The sequence below is a fragment of the Calidris pugnax genome, unplaced genomic scaffold (genome assembly GCF_001431845.1).
Source record: "Calidris pugnax isolate Ruff unplaced genomic scaffold, ASM143184v1 scaffold32, whole genome shotgun sequence".
NCBI lineage: Eukaryota > Metazoa > Chordata > Aves > Charadriiformes > Scolopacidae > Calidris > Calidris pugnax.
The window spans coordinates 8,338,273-8,355,583 of NW_015090783.1; the positions used below are offsets into that span (position 1 = coordinate 8,338,273).

At 42.0% G+C, this 17,311-nt stretch overlaps 1 protein-coding gene across 12 annotated transcripts in view; it reads right to left on the reverse strand.

Annotated features, from left to right (window-relative positions):
* The window catches only part of DEPDC5 (DEP domain containing 5), a 46,415-nt gene that overhangs the window by 16,027 nt on the left and 13,077 nt on the right, over positions 1 to 17,311 (reverse strand). For 3 of the 12 annotated variants that reach the window (XM_014963458.1, XM_014963450.1, XM_014963415.1), the window contains exons 20-33: positions 16,630 to 16,750; positions 15,325 to 15,548; positions 13,580 to 13,783; positions 12,931 to 13,066; positions 11,660 to 11,757; positions 8,241 to 8,306; positions 7,336 to 7,407; positions 6,732 to 6,888; positions 5,385 to 5,545; positions 4,205 to 4,322; positions 3,871 to 4,038; positions 2,781 to 3,000; positions 1,850 to 1,983; positions 869 to 977 (exon numbers count right to left, since the gene is read on the reverse strand). In XM_014963458.1, coding sequence (XP_014818944.1) covers positions 869 to 977; positions 1,850 to 1,983; positions 2,781 to 3,000; positions 3,871 to 4,038; positions 4,205 to 4,322; positions 5,385 to 5,545; positions 6,732 to 6,888; positions 7,336 to 7,407; positions 8,241 to 8,306; positions 11,660 to 11,757; positions 12,931 to 13,066; positions 13,580 to 13,783; positions 15,325 to 15,548; positions 16,630 to 16,750 — 1,988 coding nt within the window. Of the gene's footprint in view, positions 1 to 868; positions 978 to 1,849; positions 1,984 to 2,780; positions 3,001 to 3,870; positions 4,039 to 4,204; positions 4,323 to 5,384; positions 5,546 to 6,731; positions 6,916 to 7,335; positions 7,408 to 8,240; positions 8,307 to 11,659; positions 11,758 to 12,930; positions 13,067 to 13,579; positions 13,784 to 15,324; positions 15,549 to 16,629; positions 16,751 to 17,311 lie in introns of all 12 variants that reach the window. The other 9 variants (XM_014963497.1, XM_014963474.1, XM_014963502.1 and 6 more) reach the window with 5 other exon arrangements.

Consider the following 17,311-nt stretch of genomic DNA (forward strand, 5'->3'; position numbering starts at 1 on the left):
GTGGCAGAAAAGGGTGCATGTTGAAACACCAGCTGCTGAGAGAGAAACACTGAAAGAGATGGTTAAGCTGATACTGGGGAATCTGAAAAGCTTTTCTTTGCAATACTTCAACCTTTGAACACAAAGACAGGTCACACATCAGTATCTCTGCTCAGTTCCTTGATAGCCCTGCTGAAAGACCTTCATGCCAGAATACAGAAAAATAATAACATATTTCTGGTTGGTTTTGGAGGTGGAGTTTCTGCTCTTCTGGCACTCCCAGGACAGTAGACAGGAATGCCGAGGGATAGCACAGTCTTTTAAGTGTCTTAAGAAGCTCCAGGAGGACAGTTTTCTCCAGCCTGGAGCCCAGCCAGTGAAGGAATGACACATAAATCACCACCCGGGAACACATCCCCTGCTCCACGCAGATGTAAGTGACTGGAGTTCCTGCTGTTAAAATTCCACTGGAGCTTCACAAAATCATGGTCTAGAGCTTGATTTTGCTCTTAAAGACAGCCTTCATACAGATGCAGACAGCACTGTAATACTAAATCTAACAATCTACACCTGACTGAAATGAAACGTGCTACCGGAAAAGGAAATGGACTAATTAACAAATACCACTTAAATTAGCAAAACACACTGGGAGAACATCCCAGGGATTCCATCTCACTGACACAGTATTAAAGAACTGAAGGTTGGTTGTGCCCCAACCTCTTCTCATGCCCTTAGCACACAAAGGCATAAGGGCATCCCAGGTACAGGACCAATCCTTGCTGGATCAGGGACTAAGATGCAGTACAATGTAGCCACATGCTGAAAGAAATCATTTTTGATAAATTATTATGAAAAAACAGTAGTTAAAAAAAGACAAGGAAGTCTCTACCTTACGAGGGCTGTCCATAAAGGTGGGGGTGATAGCAATGCTCCCGCTCTCCGAAGGCTGCCCAGAGCTCTTCCCAGACAGCATGGCTGCCTGCTGCTCCCCCAGAGTCCTAAATCAAAAGGAAGGAATCCAGAGTTTGTTCAAACACACTCTGTGTCAGCTTCCACCTGGAGGCAGCTGTTGCAGAGGGCTGTATTTTCAGACATTTGCTTTCTCACACTCTGAGCAGACTCAATCCAATGTTCTGTAAGTACTTTTTACCCCACATAAACAACACAGACCCTTCAACTAACTCAGTTTTATTATGCATAATACTAACTTATTGTTAAAAAAATATTAAAACTTCTATGTATTTAATGACGTTTTAAATTGTGTTTACAGTGTATCAAGTATTAATTCTCTGAATTTCTTTGAACAATTCTAGATGACTACTGAAAAACAGTCATCTATTTTTAGATGATCTATTCAGTCATCTGAAAAAGAACCTCAGAAGTTTCACAGATATTTTAATAGGTGTTATCAGTGCAAACTATTTTCTTTAGGCCATATTTGTTACCCAATGTTTATACTGAGACTACACAACTGGTGTGGTGTACTTGTGTATGTTTATGTCCCAGTTAAGCTCCTCTTATGTGGACACAACTGTACTGGCAAATCACAAATAGATGAAGAATGTGATGTATAATGGACTGAGAAGCTACTTTAAAAGATGCTCTTTCTGAATTACTGGACATTCACTTCTCTAGTCTCCATATTCCTTTCTAGTCTTTGGTATTCATTCTATTAATGAGAATATAGTACAAGGAAGTCACTGGAAAAGCCCAGTATTTCCCCAGCCCTGCCATGAGGATACTAAAGAAGCAGGATCCCACATCCCTTTTTTTGAGGTAAAGTTCCCCAAATCTGCTTTAGCCAGCCCAGGTGGAATATGCAGGAAGGATGTTCTAGTGCTCTTCACACAGCCAAGCTGCAGAGACTCACTTCTGACTGGCTTCCATCTGCAACAGAGCTGAGAGGGCTGAGGTTCCTTTCTTCCCAATGGGAGGCCCAGGCTGCTCCAGGGAGTGGGTGGGAATGGGACCAGCAATCTGCAACCCTTTCATGGCAGACCCTTTCTAACAAAGGAGAAACAAAAGCACAGACTTAGTCAAGCTCAGCTTAACCGGTAAGCAAGACCAGAGCACCCCACGTCAGCAGGGTTTATCAGGCACACTTTCAAAAGGGAGTTAAACCACAGGTACACATGAAAGGGAACACCCTGCTGTCCTGTTTGGATGCTATTCTCAAAATAAAATGGATGTTATTTTGGCATAGATGGGTTTGGTCATCCCATTCTGTGTGCAAACTGGAAGAGAATTTGATACACAGCAACCAGTTTCTCATAATGCTCTTGAAACTACTGTTCACCAACCCAGCTAGAAGTTACCAGCTTAACTACCTCACATCTCTTTTTATCAATTATCTGCATCACCAGGTGCAGTAACATATCCAGGCTAACCACATCCATGGCACAATTGCAAAGAGGTGGTATCAGGCTTGTGGTAAGAGAAGACCAGCTGAGGAAGAAACAGAGCACCAAGAGGCTGATGCACGGCTATGTGATGCAGAAGAGCTTGGCTTCTCATGGAGTGAGCAAACTGTTCTGACCCTGGTGTCAGCCACAGTAGCCCGGGATACCCATTCCAGGTTAATATAATTTGTTCAAGAACAATAAGGTGTTAACAAGTCATACTGTTTGAAATTTGAAGTAGTATGTTGGTCAGCACAGTGGTTTATGTATGGATGAGCCACACATACACACCCATACAGCCCCCAACTTGTGTGGGGTTGTCTCAGGGTCTCTGCTCACACTTCATTAATGATTGAGATAAAACTCCAACTCAGCTTCTCACCCAACTAAAAGCTGACTCACTCGAATCATTCGATCGGACCGATGGCGTCGACGAATGCGGTTCAAACCCTCCACAAAGCGAATGAATCCATCCAGGAGCTGCCACTCCTCCTCATCAGAGCGGGGCTTGTCCCCGTACACATCACAGTGCACTTCTCCTTCCATAATGCGCTTCGTGGCGCTGATGCAGGCAGGCAGGAGCAGAAAGCGGGTCCTCCAAAACTTCAGTGACTCAATAAGGCTGAAGGAACATGGAAGACAAGACAAAGTTCAGCACAGAATCCCATGAAAGGTTTTACAGTAAGTAAAGTGTGTATCTATCTGCTGTGAATTTCAGTGAGTATAGCAACAACCTCCTTCTGCTGCCCCGAGGGAGAAAGAGCAGATACACAAAGGTATGGTCAGCAACAAGAATATCACTGGGAAGTATTAAAACACTGATCTACAGAAGAGAAAACAAGGCTATCATTAGAGTAATAGTATCATAGACATATATTTTCTTTTCTGTAAAAGATGGGCTACAGAGGCTTTTTCTCTAAATAAAAACGGAATTTTAAAGGTACACATTAGAGTAGGAGGCATTTTGATTATGACCTGAAAAGAAACAAAGATAAAGAAAGTCTAGTTTTGTTGAACGAAGATATCAAAAATGCTATGGATACTATTGGAGATATTCCACATTGCTAATAAGCAGCCCTGCTCTGCATAGGACTACAGTCAAGCTAAGCCCAGGACTCAAGAAAGCCTTCAACAGATTCAAACTAAATGGAAGTTTTGAGTCAGATCCAGAATGAGTAAGAAGCCAAGAAAAGCATCTGTGTGGTACAAAATGCCATCATATTTCTTTGCATTTATAGCAGAGAAAAAAAAAAATAGTTCACGCTGAATTTTGTGATCAAGACTTTGTATCAAAGATCAGATATTGCAACAGCAAGGCAGAGTGAGATTCCTACAGGGCAACAGCTGCTGGCCCCGTACAGTGAAAGCAGGGCAGCCACTCTCCAGGGAGTACTCAGCACTTGCAGGTTGAACTTGCTGAAGTAATTTTAGGTCAAAAAGGAAAAGAGGCAATCAGGACACAGAACGGTCTGGATGGAAAAGGAGAACTCACCTGAAATCCTCAGAGCCAGCAGAGCAGATGTACTGATCCAAGTAATTCCACTTGTACTCTTCTAGTCTCTCATGGGAAAATTCTACCCAGCAAGAGACAAATTCAGAGTCAGAGTGTGAGGGGCACAAGCTGTAAGTGTAGTTTATCTGAGCAGATTCATAGGGATACCTACAAGAGAAAGTGCAAACATTAATCTCAGCATCATCAATAGCAGAGATTTCTCCTAAACAGAAAGAAGGTTCTACATTACTTTTTTTCCAGCAAGTGCAGGCAGCTGGAAAAGCATCTTCACCTGAACAAAGATAGCAAACTGCTCCCCCAGGGAGATACTCACTTTGGCAGGTATCGAGTCACAGTAATTATTTTGTCTTTTAATGTTACTTTGTGGAAAGTACGGCCCATACTCAGCCAGTACTGATCTTCTTCCTCGGGTCGATTTCTCGATACAAGACCTAATTGTAAAAAGCAAAACATGCCCCTTTCAGCTTAATGCAAACAGTCAGGACTTTGCCAACAAACTGTACCCACAGAAAGAGACTCCCGAATTGGGCATCTGAACTCAATACAACCTACAAACTTCAAGGCCACCTTTTTAAGGACCATATGAACAATGAACCTTTTGTTTTTATAGTTAAGATTTGCTAGGTATCCCAACCAAAGGAGGGCACTCACAATTCATACACCTTCTCCAGTCAGGATGACTAGAGAGCACACAATATGAAGTGTTGAGAAACTGGTGGGTATGATGGTAAAGCTGGGCTCCACTTTCATTTCCTCTCTGATTCATTCCTGGAACTAACCACTTAAGCTCAGCATTTTACCAAAGGAGCCTCACTGCTCATTCCCAAACCAGTGAATAACAACCATCTCCTATTCCTGTGTATTCCCTGCACTATGAGCACTGTATTGTGCTGACTTGTCTAGAGAACATCCTGAAAAAAGAGTCAGAAGTCAAACAGTAAGTCAGATTCTCTCAAGGGAATGTGATACCCTCATAAACCTCTCCAGTCCTCTGGGGTTTAACTAGGTTTGGCTGACTCATGGTTTCAGGACAATGAAGCTTTACGGGTCCATCTGGGACCTTCACAGCTATTTTAGAGTTAGGAAACTGCTTCTAGATACATACATTTGGGAGCTTTGGGTCTGTCTTCTTCTAGAGATGTGCCTGCCCTGCAGTCACCACATGAATTGTGTTTAAGATGTATTCACCCAAACAGCACTCAAGCCATATTTCACTTGGGTTCACCATCACGAATATGAGGCCAGTTTCCTATTACAGTTCAAAAATCCTGCACCTGTCCCTTCACGGTGCAGCTGAGTTGTTTGTGCTGCCCCAGATAGGGCTCTCTCCCAGCAAAGATTTTCATATAACAACAAAAAAAAGAAAAAAAGAAATAAAGAAAATAAAGAACAGAGGGCTTCAATGAGCATCTATGCCCGATTCACAGAGGTTACTGGGATTGGCAGAAGGAGAGAAAGACAAAAGAGTGAGTTGTCAATGCAGAGTCACTCACCTCGGCTGTAGAGGGGACTGCTGCTGAGTGGGGGTGGCACAGTTGTGGCTGGTTTCTGCGGTTTGGGTTGCACAATAATTTGATAGCCTTGCATGAGACGCTGACAAATAAACTCCTCAAACACCTGCTGGGCTGTCATCTGCACTCCTTCCTCATCTCTCCTGAACACAAAGGTTAAAGAGACTAGAATAAGGAAGCTGACCACACACCTATTCTTAGCTCTGCCTTTCCTAATTGAGGATTTCTGCCTGCACTGGGCTCTGGGCAAGTGGAGCCCTCTGCCTGCCAAAAGCGACCTGCAGGAACAGCAGAGAAAAACGGGTACCCTTCTGTTTTAAACGGGTGATAATTAGCTGTCTGCCAATACTTTTTAACGCCTTTGAAAGCGGCTTTGCAAATAGTAACAAATTTGCCTACAACCGTTTTTAAACTTCCAATAAATTCACCAATGAACACTTTTACAGCATTTTGCAGAGAATCTCAGTGCAGTTTGTAAATGTCCAGCAGAGCTTAGAACAGCAAACGTGCAGGCAACACTCCCCCCTCTCCCACAGCAGGAAGTCTGGAGCAGAGAGAGATTAAAACACACATCACTATGGCATTTCATGACAACTACTCCTGCTCCGAATGTTGCCTTCCCGCTATAAAGGGACATTTGACATTTCTTTTAGGTGTTTCACCATTAATCCTGCTATTTTCTATGTATTGCAAGCACCCTGACTAATATTTTTGGTTTGTTCCCATAAAGCAGCAACACAAACAGGTCTTTCCGATGTCTTACAAGTTGTGCAAAATTTGAAAAATGAGATTTGAATTTTTAAAATAAGATGAGACAGCTTCAGAAAAAGCCCAAACCAACCCTATTAAAGAATAGTTACCAGAGACCTCCAAGACAAGCTGAGAAGTTCTATTTATCCCACAACAATCTTTTCCACTAAGATTCTTTAAACTAAACATCCCTGAAAGCGAGGATAAGCAGCTTAAGCACTGTGCGTACATGTGCGTTTGCTTATTTAGTGTTTCCAAAATACTTCCTAGAAAATAGATTAACAAAGATGATAGATTGAGGCTGATTCTTTTTTTTGACTGAAATACAATAGAACAAGAAAAAAGATGTAAAATTTTGCAGGCAAACAACTTCTAAACACAATACTGTCAGATGGTAACATCAGAAAAGGTGCAAAGTTACCACTGCAAAGAGAAAAATCAACTCTTAAGCTTTCTGCTGCCGTGTTAGCAATTCGTCTCTCTCTTGCGCGGTCTCCAAAGGGTTCCTCTTCCATCAACTGTGCCTTAAGGGGCTTTGACTGAACCCAAATGACTTTACAGAGAAGGTGCTGGCCAAACCTGTCGATGTCGGCTTCTGGGAGGAGATCATAGCAACCCTCGGTGTAATCGTTCTGCAGGCTCTGGCGGTCGGGGAAGTAATCCGTGGTAAGAGGGAGACAGGCGGGAGTAGTGAGAGATTTCCAGTCCACTCCAACTGTACAACAGAAGCCTGGCACTACGGGGGGAGCAGACAGCGTCAGAACTGCCTCGTTGTATCATCAGGGGGCAGACAACGGGGGCAATATATGGTCACCCATGAAAAACCAGGGTGCGGAGGAAGATGAAGGAAATGTGCGAAGAGGAAAGTAAGAACGAGGGACAAAAACGGAGTTGGTGCAAAGTCAACAGGGACAAAAAGGGGGTGGAATGGGAAGAGAAAAGGAAAGTAGGACGGGAAGAAGGGAGGGAGAGAAAGAGACAGAGTTTGTTAAACAATGCAGTGCACATGCTAATTCAATCCCATCATGCAAATGGCATTCAAAGTTAATACATTTAATTTTCTGTTGATTGAAAGCTAGAGCTGACATAGCCTCCGCTCTTCCAAACCTACAGCCAGTCAGGTGCAGTTACTCATTATTAATAAATCAGATCAACATTCCAAGCCCGAACAAGGGAATCAGACCAGCTTTGCATCCCAGACAACTGCAGGAGGAGCTGGAGATGAGGAGAGAAAGAATGACAGACCAGCCTCTTTCTGGAATAGTACAACGGCAGAAAAGAGAGCATTTCTACAGTTACAAAAACAGAACACAGATCCAGAGGGGTAGGAAGACCAGAAAAATAGTAACTTGGAAAGCAATCCTTCCCCACACCCTTTCCTAGAGTTATGTTGCAGTTTTGAGATTACAGAGATCTAAAACTAGATGTAGAAAAGCAAAAGCTAACTAAACTATATCAAATCATTAATTCACTACTGCACTACATTCTAATTGTCTTCAAACGATCTATATCAAGCCACTTGGCCAACTCCTAACTCCTAACTTCTTCTCATAGAGATCTTACAGACAGAAAGTTATTTTACTATAAAAATGTTAACATTAATGGCAGGAACACTGCACAAGAAAGTAATACAGGACAGACCACTATAAAGAAAATATTTTCTTAAGCAGTCACACACTTGTTTCTGAATTAGATGAAGACAGGTATTTCTCAGTAAACACTACCAAATTCAGAAACTGACTGTATTACTTCTGCTTCAATTAGCTGGTGCCGAGCAAACGTTTTATATTGAGAGGCAGGTAAGAGTTCAGCAGCTTAAACTTTTTACATAATAGTGTCTGGTAAGGGAAGAATTTCAAATGTAATATGACAACCAGTTTCACATATTCTTAAGAGATACAGAACTGCCATCACAGTGTAGGGGGATCCTGCAAATTACTGCAGGGAAAAATAAACTACTGCCAAAAGCCAAGCAGGCTCCTCAGTTTGTTGCCTACCACCTCCTGATGCCTCTATACATGTACATGCCCTTTCCCTCCCAATCTTCCCACCTGTGCAAACCCTTTTCCAAACCTTTCTCCTGCTTACTTGGATCCGGAGAGTTAGAGACAGCATCTTCCAAGGAATCCCTGTTCTGAGTTTTGAGGTTCATCCCTACAAGAAAGAAATATGAATTTTATTTTAAGCAATTATGCACTTCATTTTCATTTCAAATAAAAATAAATCAAAAGCATGCAAATGTTTTAAGAATATGGCATTTCTCTTCTTGGAAAGAACTCAGGGCTCTGCACAGCAGAAAACTACACAAAGGCAGGTAACGGGGGAAAAAAAAAAAGACAACTTGGATGAAATTTGAACATCTCATTAGAAGTGTTCAGTAGCTAAAAAACAAGCAAAGCCAACCCCCCCAAAAATGGTGAAACACATCTTGAGAAGCAGATACCATAAAAAAGCAATTAATAAAAAAAAAAAGAAGAGTCATCTGAAATCCCTTATCTTGCTAATCTCAAGGTCTCAGCCCCTAAGTACTTTTAAATACATTTAATACCCAAAAGCAGAATCTTTTTTTATTGGTTCTCTCATTTTATGAACAAGGGACAAGTTAAGAGGAAGAATTTCATAAAACACAGGAGCAGCAAGAAAGCAAATCATAACAGACTTTCACCTGGTGGGAAAAGAGAACCCATGTATAAGATACTAATTATCTAAGAGTCTGAAGAGTTTAAGTAATTTATGAAAGTCGCGATACAGATTTACTCCAATTTTGACATTTTTAGGCTAAACTACTAGTACACATTTCACCTCCCTGCCAGGGGGCAGGCAGGGAGGAAACAAAGGAAACAGTTGATCTTGATTCAGCAAATACAAACTACCTTTTCATCCCTTGCCAGGCTAAAAAACTGAAAAGTGCTACTTAAGCCTCTATTAATTCAGTGCCCCTAAATAGTTCCAATATATTAATTACAGATCGATTAAAACTACCATGAAAAGGCAGCAACTTCCATTATGTTTCAACTTGTAAGATATACCTTGGTCCATGCTTCATTTAAAAAAAGAGTAGTAAGGAAGCTTTTATTCGTCATGAAATGAGATAAAATTATAGCTATTGAAGAGATGCTCAGTTTTGGAACATAATTCAGTCAATTCGGTTTATACTAACCTAAATAAAGACTAATAATGGACTTAAGACTAATGAAAATTTGTATTTCAGTTCTGATGAGGACTTAAGACACTGTGATTTTTCTCACCATCAAATGGATTTGTTCTAATCAGCATATTAACCTGGAAAACAGATCCTAAAACTACAGCTCAGTGAACACTAAGCCAACATGATGCCATGGTATCCCTGGACCAGTTCTTCCTAGTCCCCGTCTCACACGTCTGCTGTATTTGCATCAACCTTTGTGCAGCTACAGTGAAACAATCCACACAGCAAAGAGAAACTCTTCGTTTGGATCAGATCCCTGAGCTGGTTCATCATGTAGCTGTATAAACAGCTGATGTGGCACATGAAACGAGCAGCTAAAGACAACAAGACAAATCACTGGCTTAAAAGACATTTATCAAAATACAAATTTCAGGAAGCCTCCATCCATTTAAAAGGAGCCACTTTTATAAAACTCGCTAATGTAGATTTATCCAGGAAATTGATATAAACATCATAGCTGTTACTCTAAACAGCATTTACTAGCAGAAAGGACAGTTATCTGCTTCCATGATGATGCCAGTAAAAAAAAAAAAGTGGAGGAGCTGGCTCAAATTGAGATTCATCTTTCCCCAGCTCCGCTGATGCCATCTGCCATCTAGACAGGGAACTGCAACGAGATTGATTTGTTCTGAACCATCCCCGACCATCTGCCGGGCAGCAGAGACAACACACTGAATGTCAGTGTAAATAGATGGGGTAATTCTTCACTGTGAAGCCCATGTTGCAGCGAAACACGCTGTGGGCAGCAGGGGAGAGAACCAGACTCACTGAGAAATCATATTTTTGGAAATAAAGAAAAAAAAGGACTGTTTCATTTCACAGGTGACTCAAACCACAAGGGAGAAATGTTAAGTGAAATCACTGAGTCACAGCGTGTCAGCTACAGATGGCTGAGGGCGTTCAGTCAGGGAAGGTGCTCATAAGGACTGTCACAAAGACAGACACAGATCAACTTCCACCACATACGGGATTTATATCCCACCTACAGGCACAAGAGACTTCTATAAAATGCAAGCATGTTTATTGCCAGGGTATGCTCTGCATCTACATTGTGCAAATTGTACCCAGCAGCTGAAACGCAGTTTAGCAATTGCGAGAATAAACAAAGACTATCTGGAAGGCAGGAGAAAAAAAAAAAAAAAAAAAAGTAAAGCCAAGAAAATGAAATGTATTCAGAGGAAATCCACAGAAGGAAACAACTGAACAAAATCACTTGTAACGCAACTACGTGACCACAAAACAAGAGAGACACAAGAAAATTAAGTCTGCTAACTTGTTTATGGCTCTTCAAGGTATGAGCCCAGGGGAAAACAGATTTGTCTGCATCCAAATGTAATTCAGAAGGGTGAATTTGTGTTAAAAAATAATCTTTCAATTGATTTTCAAAAAAGAAATTGAATGCTCTAAGTCCAAAAGGTCATTTTTTCCCCATGTGCCTTTCTAAAAGCACATCCACAAAATCAGAAGGCAGGCTGCAGAAAAACAGACAATGCAAAAGAATGCTCAGTGGGGTGTGTTGTTCCACTTACAGGATTCAAAAGAAATGTTGAGAATTTTCACTAATTAGGGTAAGAAAGACAGCACTAATGTTCAGCTGAAGATACAGACCTGTGTCTTCTCTCAAAAATGTGATGAAATATTTTGGGCTGTGTAAGTAACATTCCGTATAAGCAGCACCATGTTCAAAGTGCTTAAAATCTGGAGAAAGTGCATTTGTAGACAATGACAAGAAATGCTAGAAAACACTGAATTATGCAGAATAAATATTCTTTTTTACAGCTTCTCTCAAAACCTAGATACAACCAATCTGCATTCTTTCCATGAGCTTGTATATGTAAAATACATACATTCAAACAAGTCTCTTAATCCAAGGGGTGTCAAGGCAACCCCACCCAGAAAAGGAGCTCTGAACAATTCCAGTGCATATTTAATTACCTTTTGTGTCTGAACATTGGTGCTTTCTTATTACGGAACTGAGCAACTGCCCGAGAGCTTATCACGTGTAAACAATTAGCATCTTTCCATACTAAAGTTTGTAAGATATTCATAGAGATGTTAAACAAAAAAAAAAACAAACCAACAAACAAAATCCAACAAACCAACCCAATAAACTACCACACCAAAAAGTACTTCTGAGAGCATTAACTCAAAGCTGAAAACTGTTCTTCCATTATTGATTCTTTCTCCTTCGTAATGCCCGATCCATCCACCCTACACGACTTCTGGCTCTATTACTTTGTCTCCTCTAATAAGGAAGGGCCTTCTCTCCCAACCCCATGCTCTACCACAGCTCTGTTACCTGCACCGTTGCCACCAGCCAGACCATTAGAGTACTCTTCTGCCCCACTGAAGCTCAGGAAAGAGCCGCTGTCACCTGGGTGCCGAGAGCTGACATGTCTGGGGAAAAACAAAATAGCCTCTGTTATACAAGTCTTCCTCACTCATGCCATTCCTTGCATTTAACAAGAGTTGATGTAACAAGTCACCAGGCTGCCATCTCAGCTGAGCCAGGGGTGAAACCACACTCTTAGTGCAATAGGAACAGGCACAAAAGTGGCTGTAACAATATTCCGTATCTGTCCATACTGATTGTTCTTTGCCTCTAGCAATAACTCATGCACTATCTTTGCAGGACAGCAGACAACCAGCTACCATATACCTCCCAGCAGAGAAATAAAACTTAGCTAGTTATTTACAGATCTGATTTCATGGACTATAAAACCAACATTCCAGACCAAATAAATTGCTTTGGATGAGTCCGTCATCCACAGTGACCACAAAGACATCAAGAGAATTATCAAGAATATGACACAAGAGGTCGACATTAACAACAAGATACTTTAACACACTAGGATGTACTTATGAAGTATTAAAAAAATTACTGCCTTTTTATAAGTAGAACTAGAGAAGTAAGCTGGCGAGAATGATGTCATATTAAAACTAGGCAACACAGAAAGAGATTGGTCAAGGTGAACAATCTCATTTCTCTTGCTGTAAAAACTGCCTCCCCACAACTATGCCACATCCAGTAGCACTGGGATCTTTTTTGCTTCTCAGAGCCAGCAATTTATATAAGCTTCCAACACTCATCAAAGCTTGATTTTTTTAAAAGAAAACTAGTTCACGAGCACAGGTACTTTCATTTGCAATCCATCCCTGATGTTTGTGATGGATAGCACTGAATAGCTCAACAGTTACCGTGAGGAAAAGCCACACTGTGTTAAAAGGTGTCCTGTTCTGGGATGAAGGTCACAGCCACTGGGATAAGGAGTCAAGAATTAAAGACACAGGCTTTTAGAAGGCAATTTTGAACAACTCCACGAACGATGCAGTGTATTGCTCATGCACTGCAAACTCTCCCCCAAATTAGGGGAGGTAAACCATCTCCAGCCTTGCCAAAAGATCTTTGTATCTCCTAATAAAAGTATATACTGCATATGTAGCAGTGACACAACATAGTGTAGGTTGTGATCTTTAGGCTTAATAACTGTCTTACTGTAACGTATATAAAATCTTAAGGAAAAAGGATGTTCATGCAAAGCCTGCACAGATTCATCCTAAGGACCTCACCTGCCAGTTGCCTCATGGTAAGCCAGCTCCAGCAGCTCAGCAGAGGAATGTGTCATATCCTGCTGCCCATTGCCCTGCATCTCTGCCATATTCTGACGGGTTTGATGGTGGATCTGGATCGCTTCTCCTGATGGACCTACGCAGTTACAGTTTGATCGTTAATCACCACATCTGCATTGATTCCTCAGCTGCTTGTACCCTCCCTTTTGTCAACCCCACAGGCAATGCTAACAGATGGAAATGAAGAAACCATGTTTATGAAATCTTCAAAGACTTGAACCTCTGGCATCTTCTCTGAAGGCAGCGAAGCAGAATATTCTTTTAAACGTTTTGGAGGAGCTACTTACAAGGCGCTGAACAAATACAGGAACAATTCAGCATCTGAAAGTTAGCCCAAATTATAGTCACAATTCACTTCAATGGCCCCCATCCACTGTAAGATCGTTCCGCAGTACCTGATACGCTTCGAGTTTGCCAACAGATGGTAACATTGTCAAAAAGAGGATCCCTGATTTATCAAGCCTGAACAGCTCAGCCTTTGTTACAGTGCAGAGACTTCAAGACACCAGAGCTCACGTTGGTTCTCTTCTGTTAGCGTTTGGACAAGGAAAAAGCAACAGCAATCTAATATGGTATGAAACAGACTTACCCACAGGAAAAGTGTGCATCCAGCGCCTCCGATTCGATGTGAGTTTCATGGGCATGCGGGACGGGGCAAAGGGGTTTATCAGGGCTCGCTGGGGTGTGTATCCCCCCGGCCGAATGTGCAGCATGGACTCAGCACTGCCAACGTGGAACCTCCCCGGGGCACTGGAGTCACGCTGCTGAGGCTCCAGCATGTTCTCAAGAACATCTAGAAAACACAACTTAAGGTCAGCGTGAGATCACGCAGAAGCCGAGCAGAAGAGAATGAATTGCTTTGGGATATCAGGGTAAGTGGGAATAAGGAGAGCTGAGGAGTAGGCAGGGAGAAAAGCTGAAAGGAATTTCAATACAGTCTGCAAGTTACAGCGTAAACAAGAATCCAGACAAGAAAGAATATTATTTCACCTGCCATTCCAGCACTGCTGTATGCTCTGTCACTTTATACTAATGAAGCCATAAAGAAACCACTTGCTTAGTCAACTATGAAGAATTACTCAGAGCTTTGAGAATTCCTGAGAAATCACGACTGACACAGCAGAAGCTTCACGATGAGTACCAAAGGCAGAGCAGAAGCTGCAACTGAGTAACATATGCCTTTCTCGTAACAGATTTGACCACTGAAATAAGGGATTACTTCAAGAAGACATGGACACGATCACAGCTGGCAGTTAGTCATTACTCTTCAGTGTAGAAGAGAAGTGCAGGCATTTAGGAATTGAAAAGAGAAATAAATCAGATGACTAAGTAGCAATTACTCTGTTGAAAAAAATGGAAATCCCAAAGAGAAGAGTCTCCTTTACCACTCTATACTGCCAACTAGAACATGTGAAAAAGCTCAATTACTCTCACTCTTCCCTCCCATCAGTCCTATTCCACACACATCCCCATCCAGTCACACACCTTCAGCTGGGCCACAAGACTACCCTTCAAACTAATGGGGTTGCAGAAATACAAAAAAGTGTGTATTGAGTGACGACAGGGGAACACAATAGGTAAATGTGATGTGTGACAGCAATTCCACACCAGTAAATCCAGTTCCTGGAACAGGATAAATACAGTATCAGGTGTCATACAGCATGACATGAAAAAAAAAATCAACAAACCACATAAAAAGTCTTCAGGGATAGATTTTTACAGAAGATCAATAAACTGCAGAAGGAATGCAATTTACCTAGAAATGAGCTGAGGTTGGGGAAGATACTTCATACTAAGAACAAAATTAAATTGGAAGGGAAAAAAGAGAGACCATGAGCACTGCTAACACACCAAGACAGCTCAGCAGTATGGTGACAAATGGAAAGATCCAGAAAGTGACTGTTAATGACAACAAATCCCCACAGAGAGAAGTTATAAGCAGGGTCCCCCAGGGCTCACTACTAAGGCCAGTTCTCATTTGACAGATTATAGGTGACCTGGATAATAGAGCATTACTTGTATATGTCCACATTTGCAGGCAGGCTCAGGAGAATAGTCAAATATTAAAGAAGGCAATAGACAAGGGAAAAGAGCAAATTAGTGTCAGGACACTTCTATTTAGGACAGGCCAGTAAAAAAAGCAATAGAATTGAACACAGATAACAAAGGGAGAATGCAGAGCCAGCCATAGCTGCAGCTGCAGAGAAGGTATCCCATGAATGCTAACATAAGCACCATCTCCCCTCTGCTGGGCTGGCAGTGGCCAACACCAACGTCCATCTCCTCTCTTCCCTCTCCCCACCTAAGGTACTTTCCCATCTGCCTCAGGCTGACCTCTGGTGCTGGTATAGCCCAAAGAGCTGCTGACTTCACACTGGTACAGGTGAGGCCGTGGGATCATCAGGATGTTGGAGATCTTGCCCAGGGAGCTGTCATCAGAAGCCTGGCTCCTCACCTCCTCGGGGGGCAGCGTGCGGCTCTGCAGAGAAGGGCTGCACGAGACGTCATAGGAACTAGAGCTCTTCCTGGTACGGCTTTCTCTCTCCCTCACAGACCTGCTGAAAACAGACAGAGATGCCCAGTGATATGAAAAAGAGATTAATTCCTGGGTTATCAAGGGGCTTGAACAGGCCCAAGTCATGTAAGAGACTCAATATTCAATAGTTGAACTCAAGAAGATGACCACAAGGAAGCTATCGCTATTTTTTTGCCTATGTGGGTACTATATGTTTTTGTGCACGATACAATAGAAGAACAGAACACTAAAATGCTTCTATTACAACAGCTGTGAAAAGAGTGTGCTCGACTCTTTATGCAGTTTTACTGACACCACACCAAGCTGGTAATAGAGATGTGGTCTAGAAGATACTAGACCCGAGTCTACAGTGCCAGGAACACATAGGTATAGGGAAACTACTTGGAATTATTAACTACATTAAACTGCACTGGCATCTTCCAGCACGGATTTCTCCAAGCTTCTCATATTAACACATGAGTGCACATGCACAGCTTCCTCGGATTTAGGCAATGCTACTGAAAGAAGGAAAGCAAAAAAATACTTCAACTTCATCAATCCCCTGTTCCTGAAAAAGTACTAAAAATTATAGGTTGTTCAATGAATTTGGCCAGGGCCTGAGGATAATTGGTCTTTCTTCTGTGAGGGAAGGCCATGAAATATTTGAGAACTTGCACTCAGCTTCTCTTTTTCTTCTCTCATTCAGAAAGGCATCGTTTTCAGGGAAGATCCCCCACCACTCTGGTTCAGTACCAGTTACTAAGCGTTGCATTAAACTAATGCTGTTTCTACCACTCTGTGCAAGTCTATTGTGCAAGTACTGTCTTACCCAGCTTACAAAATCCACTGGGAACTTACCAAGGGATACTAGCTTCATTCTGCTTCAGACAAAATTAAAGATGCAGGGGAAAAAGCCTATTTACACCTTTTTCTAGATCCCACATGCTACCTTAAAAGTAAAATACCAGACAACCAACCATAAGTACGGGCTACAGATAAGGCTTTTTATTCAACTGTAAACACATGCAGCTTAATTCTCCTTATATTTCTAAAAGCATTTTATCCATCAGGAAATACACCATAACATGGCTCCTCTAGAACTAATAAACTCACAAGTCTATTACCTGAAAGTGGTGCAGCGCTGGGCTCTGGATGGGCCTGGCAGTCTGAAGACCTGGGCATCGTAGCCATCATAATCCACCTGGATAGGCAGGGCGTTCTCAGCATCTTTTGGAGCCCCTAGTGCTGAAATATAAGTCAGAGAGCACTGGAACCTCGTTCAAGAGTGTTCAAGCTCTGCAAGTTAGAAGTATCCACCTCTCACCACTAACTAAAGTATCTATTCCAAAAGAAATCACATACAAAAGTCTCATGAGCAGAACAGCTGGAGCAGCTCAATTGTCAAAGTTGGTGTCTCTGACTCAAGGCAGCTGAGGCCCTAATACCTTTCCCACATATATCCAAGTCATTAAATTGATAAACGACAAATCGATCCTTGTATGAACAGAGGCCTCACGCTCCCTCACAAGGGAATTGCACATTTTAAAGCATCTGTGAAAGAATGGACAGCCCCACTTTAAGATGTACAGCCACCTGAAACAAGATGGTATTAGAAGAACACAGGCTTCTCCCACTGTAATTCTGTGGCCATAGCACTGACAACATCCCAAGCCAGTGAACTCCCTCTTGTCCTTCTCCCACAAACGTTACTGCCACCAGCACCAGCCTGACACAGTCCATTCCTCTCACCAGCTGACAAGCAGCCAGGACAGAAACTCGCCCCTCCACATTAGTTATTTGCCAAGA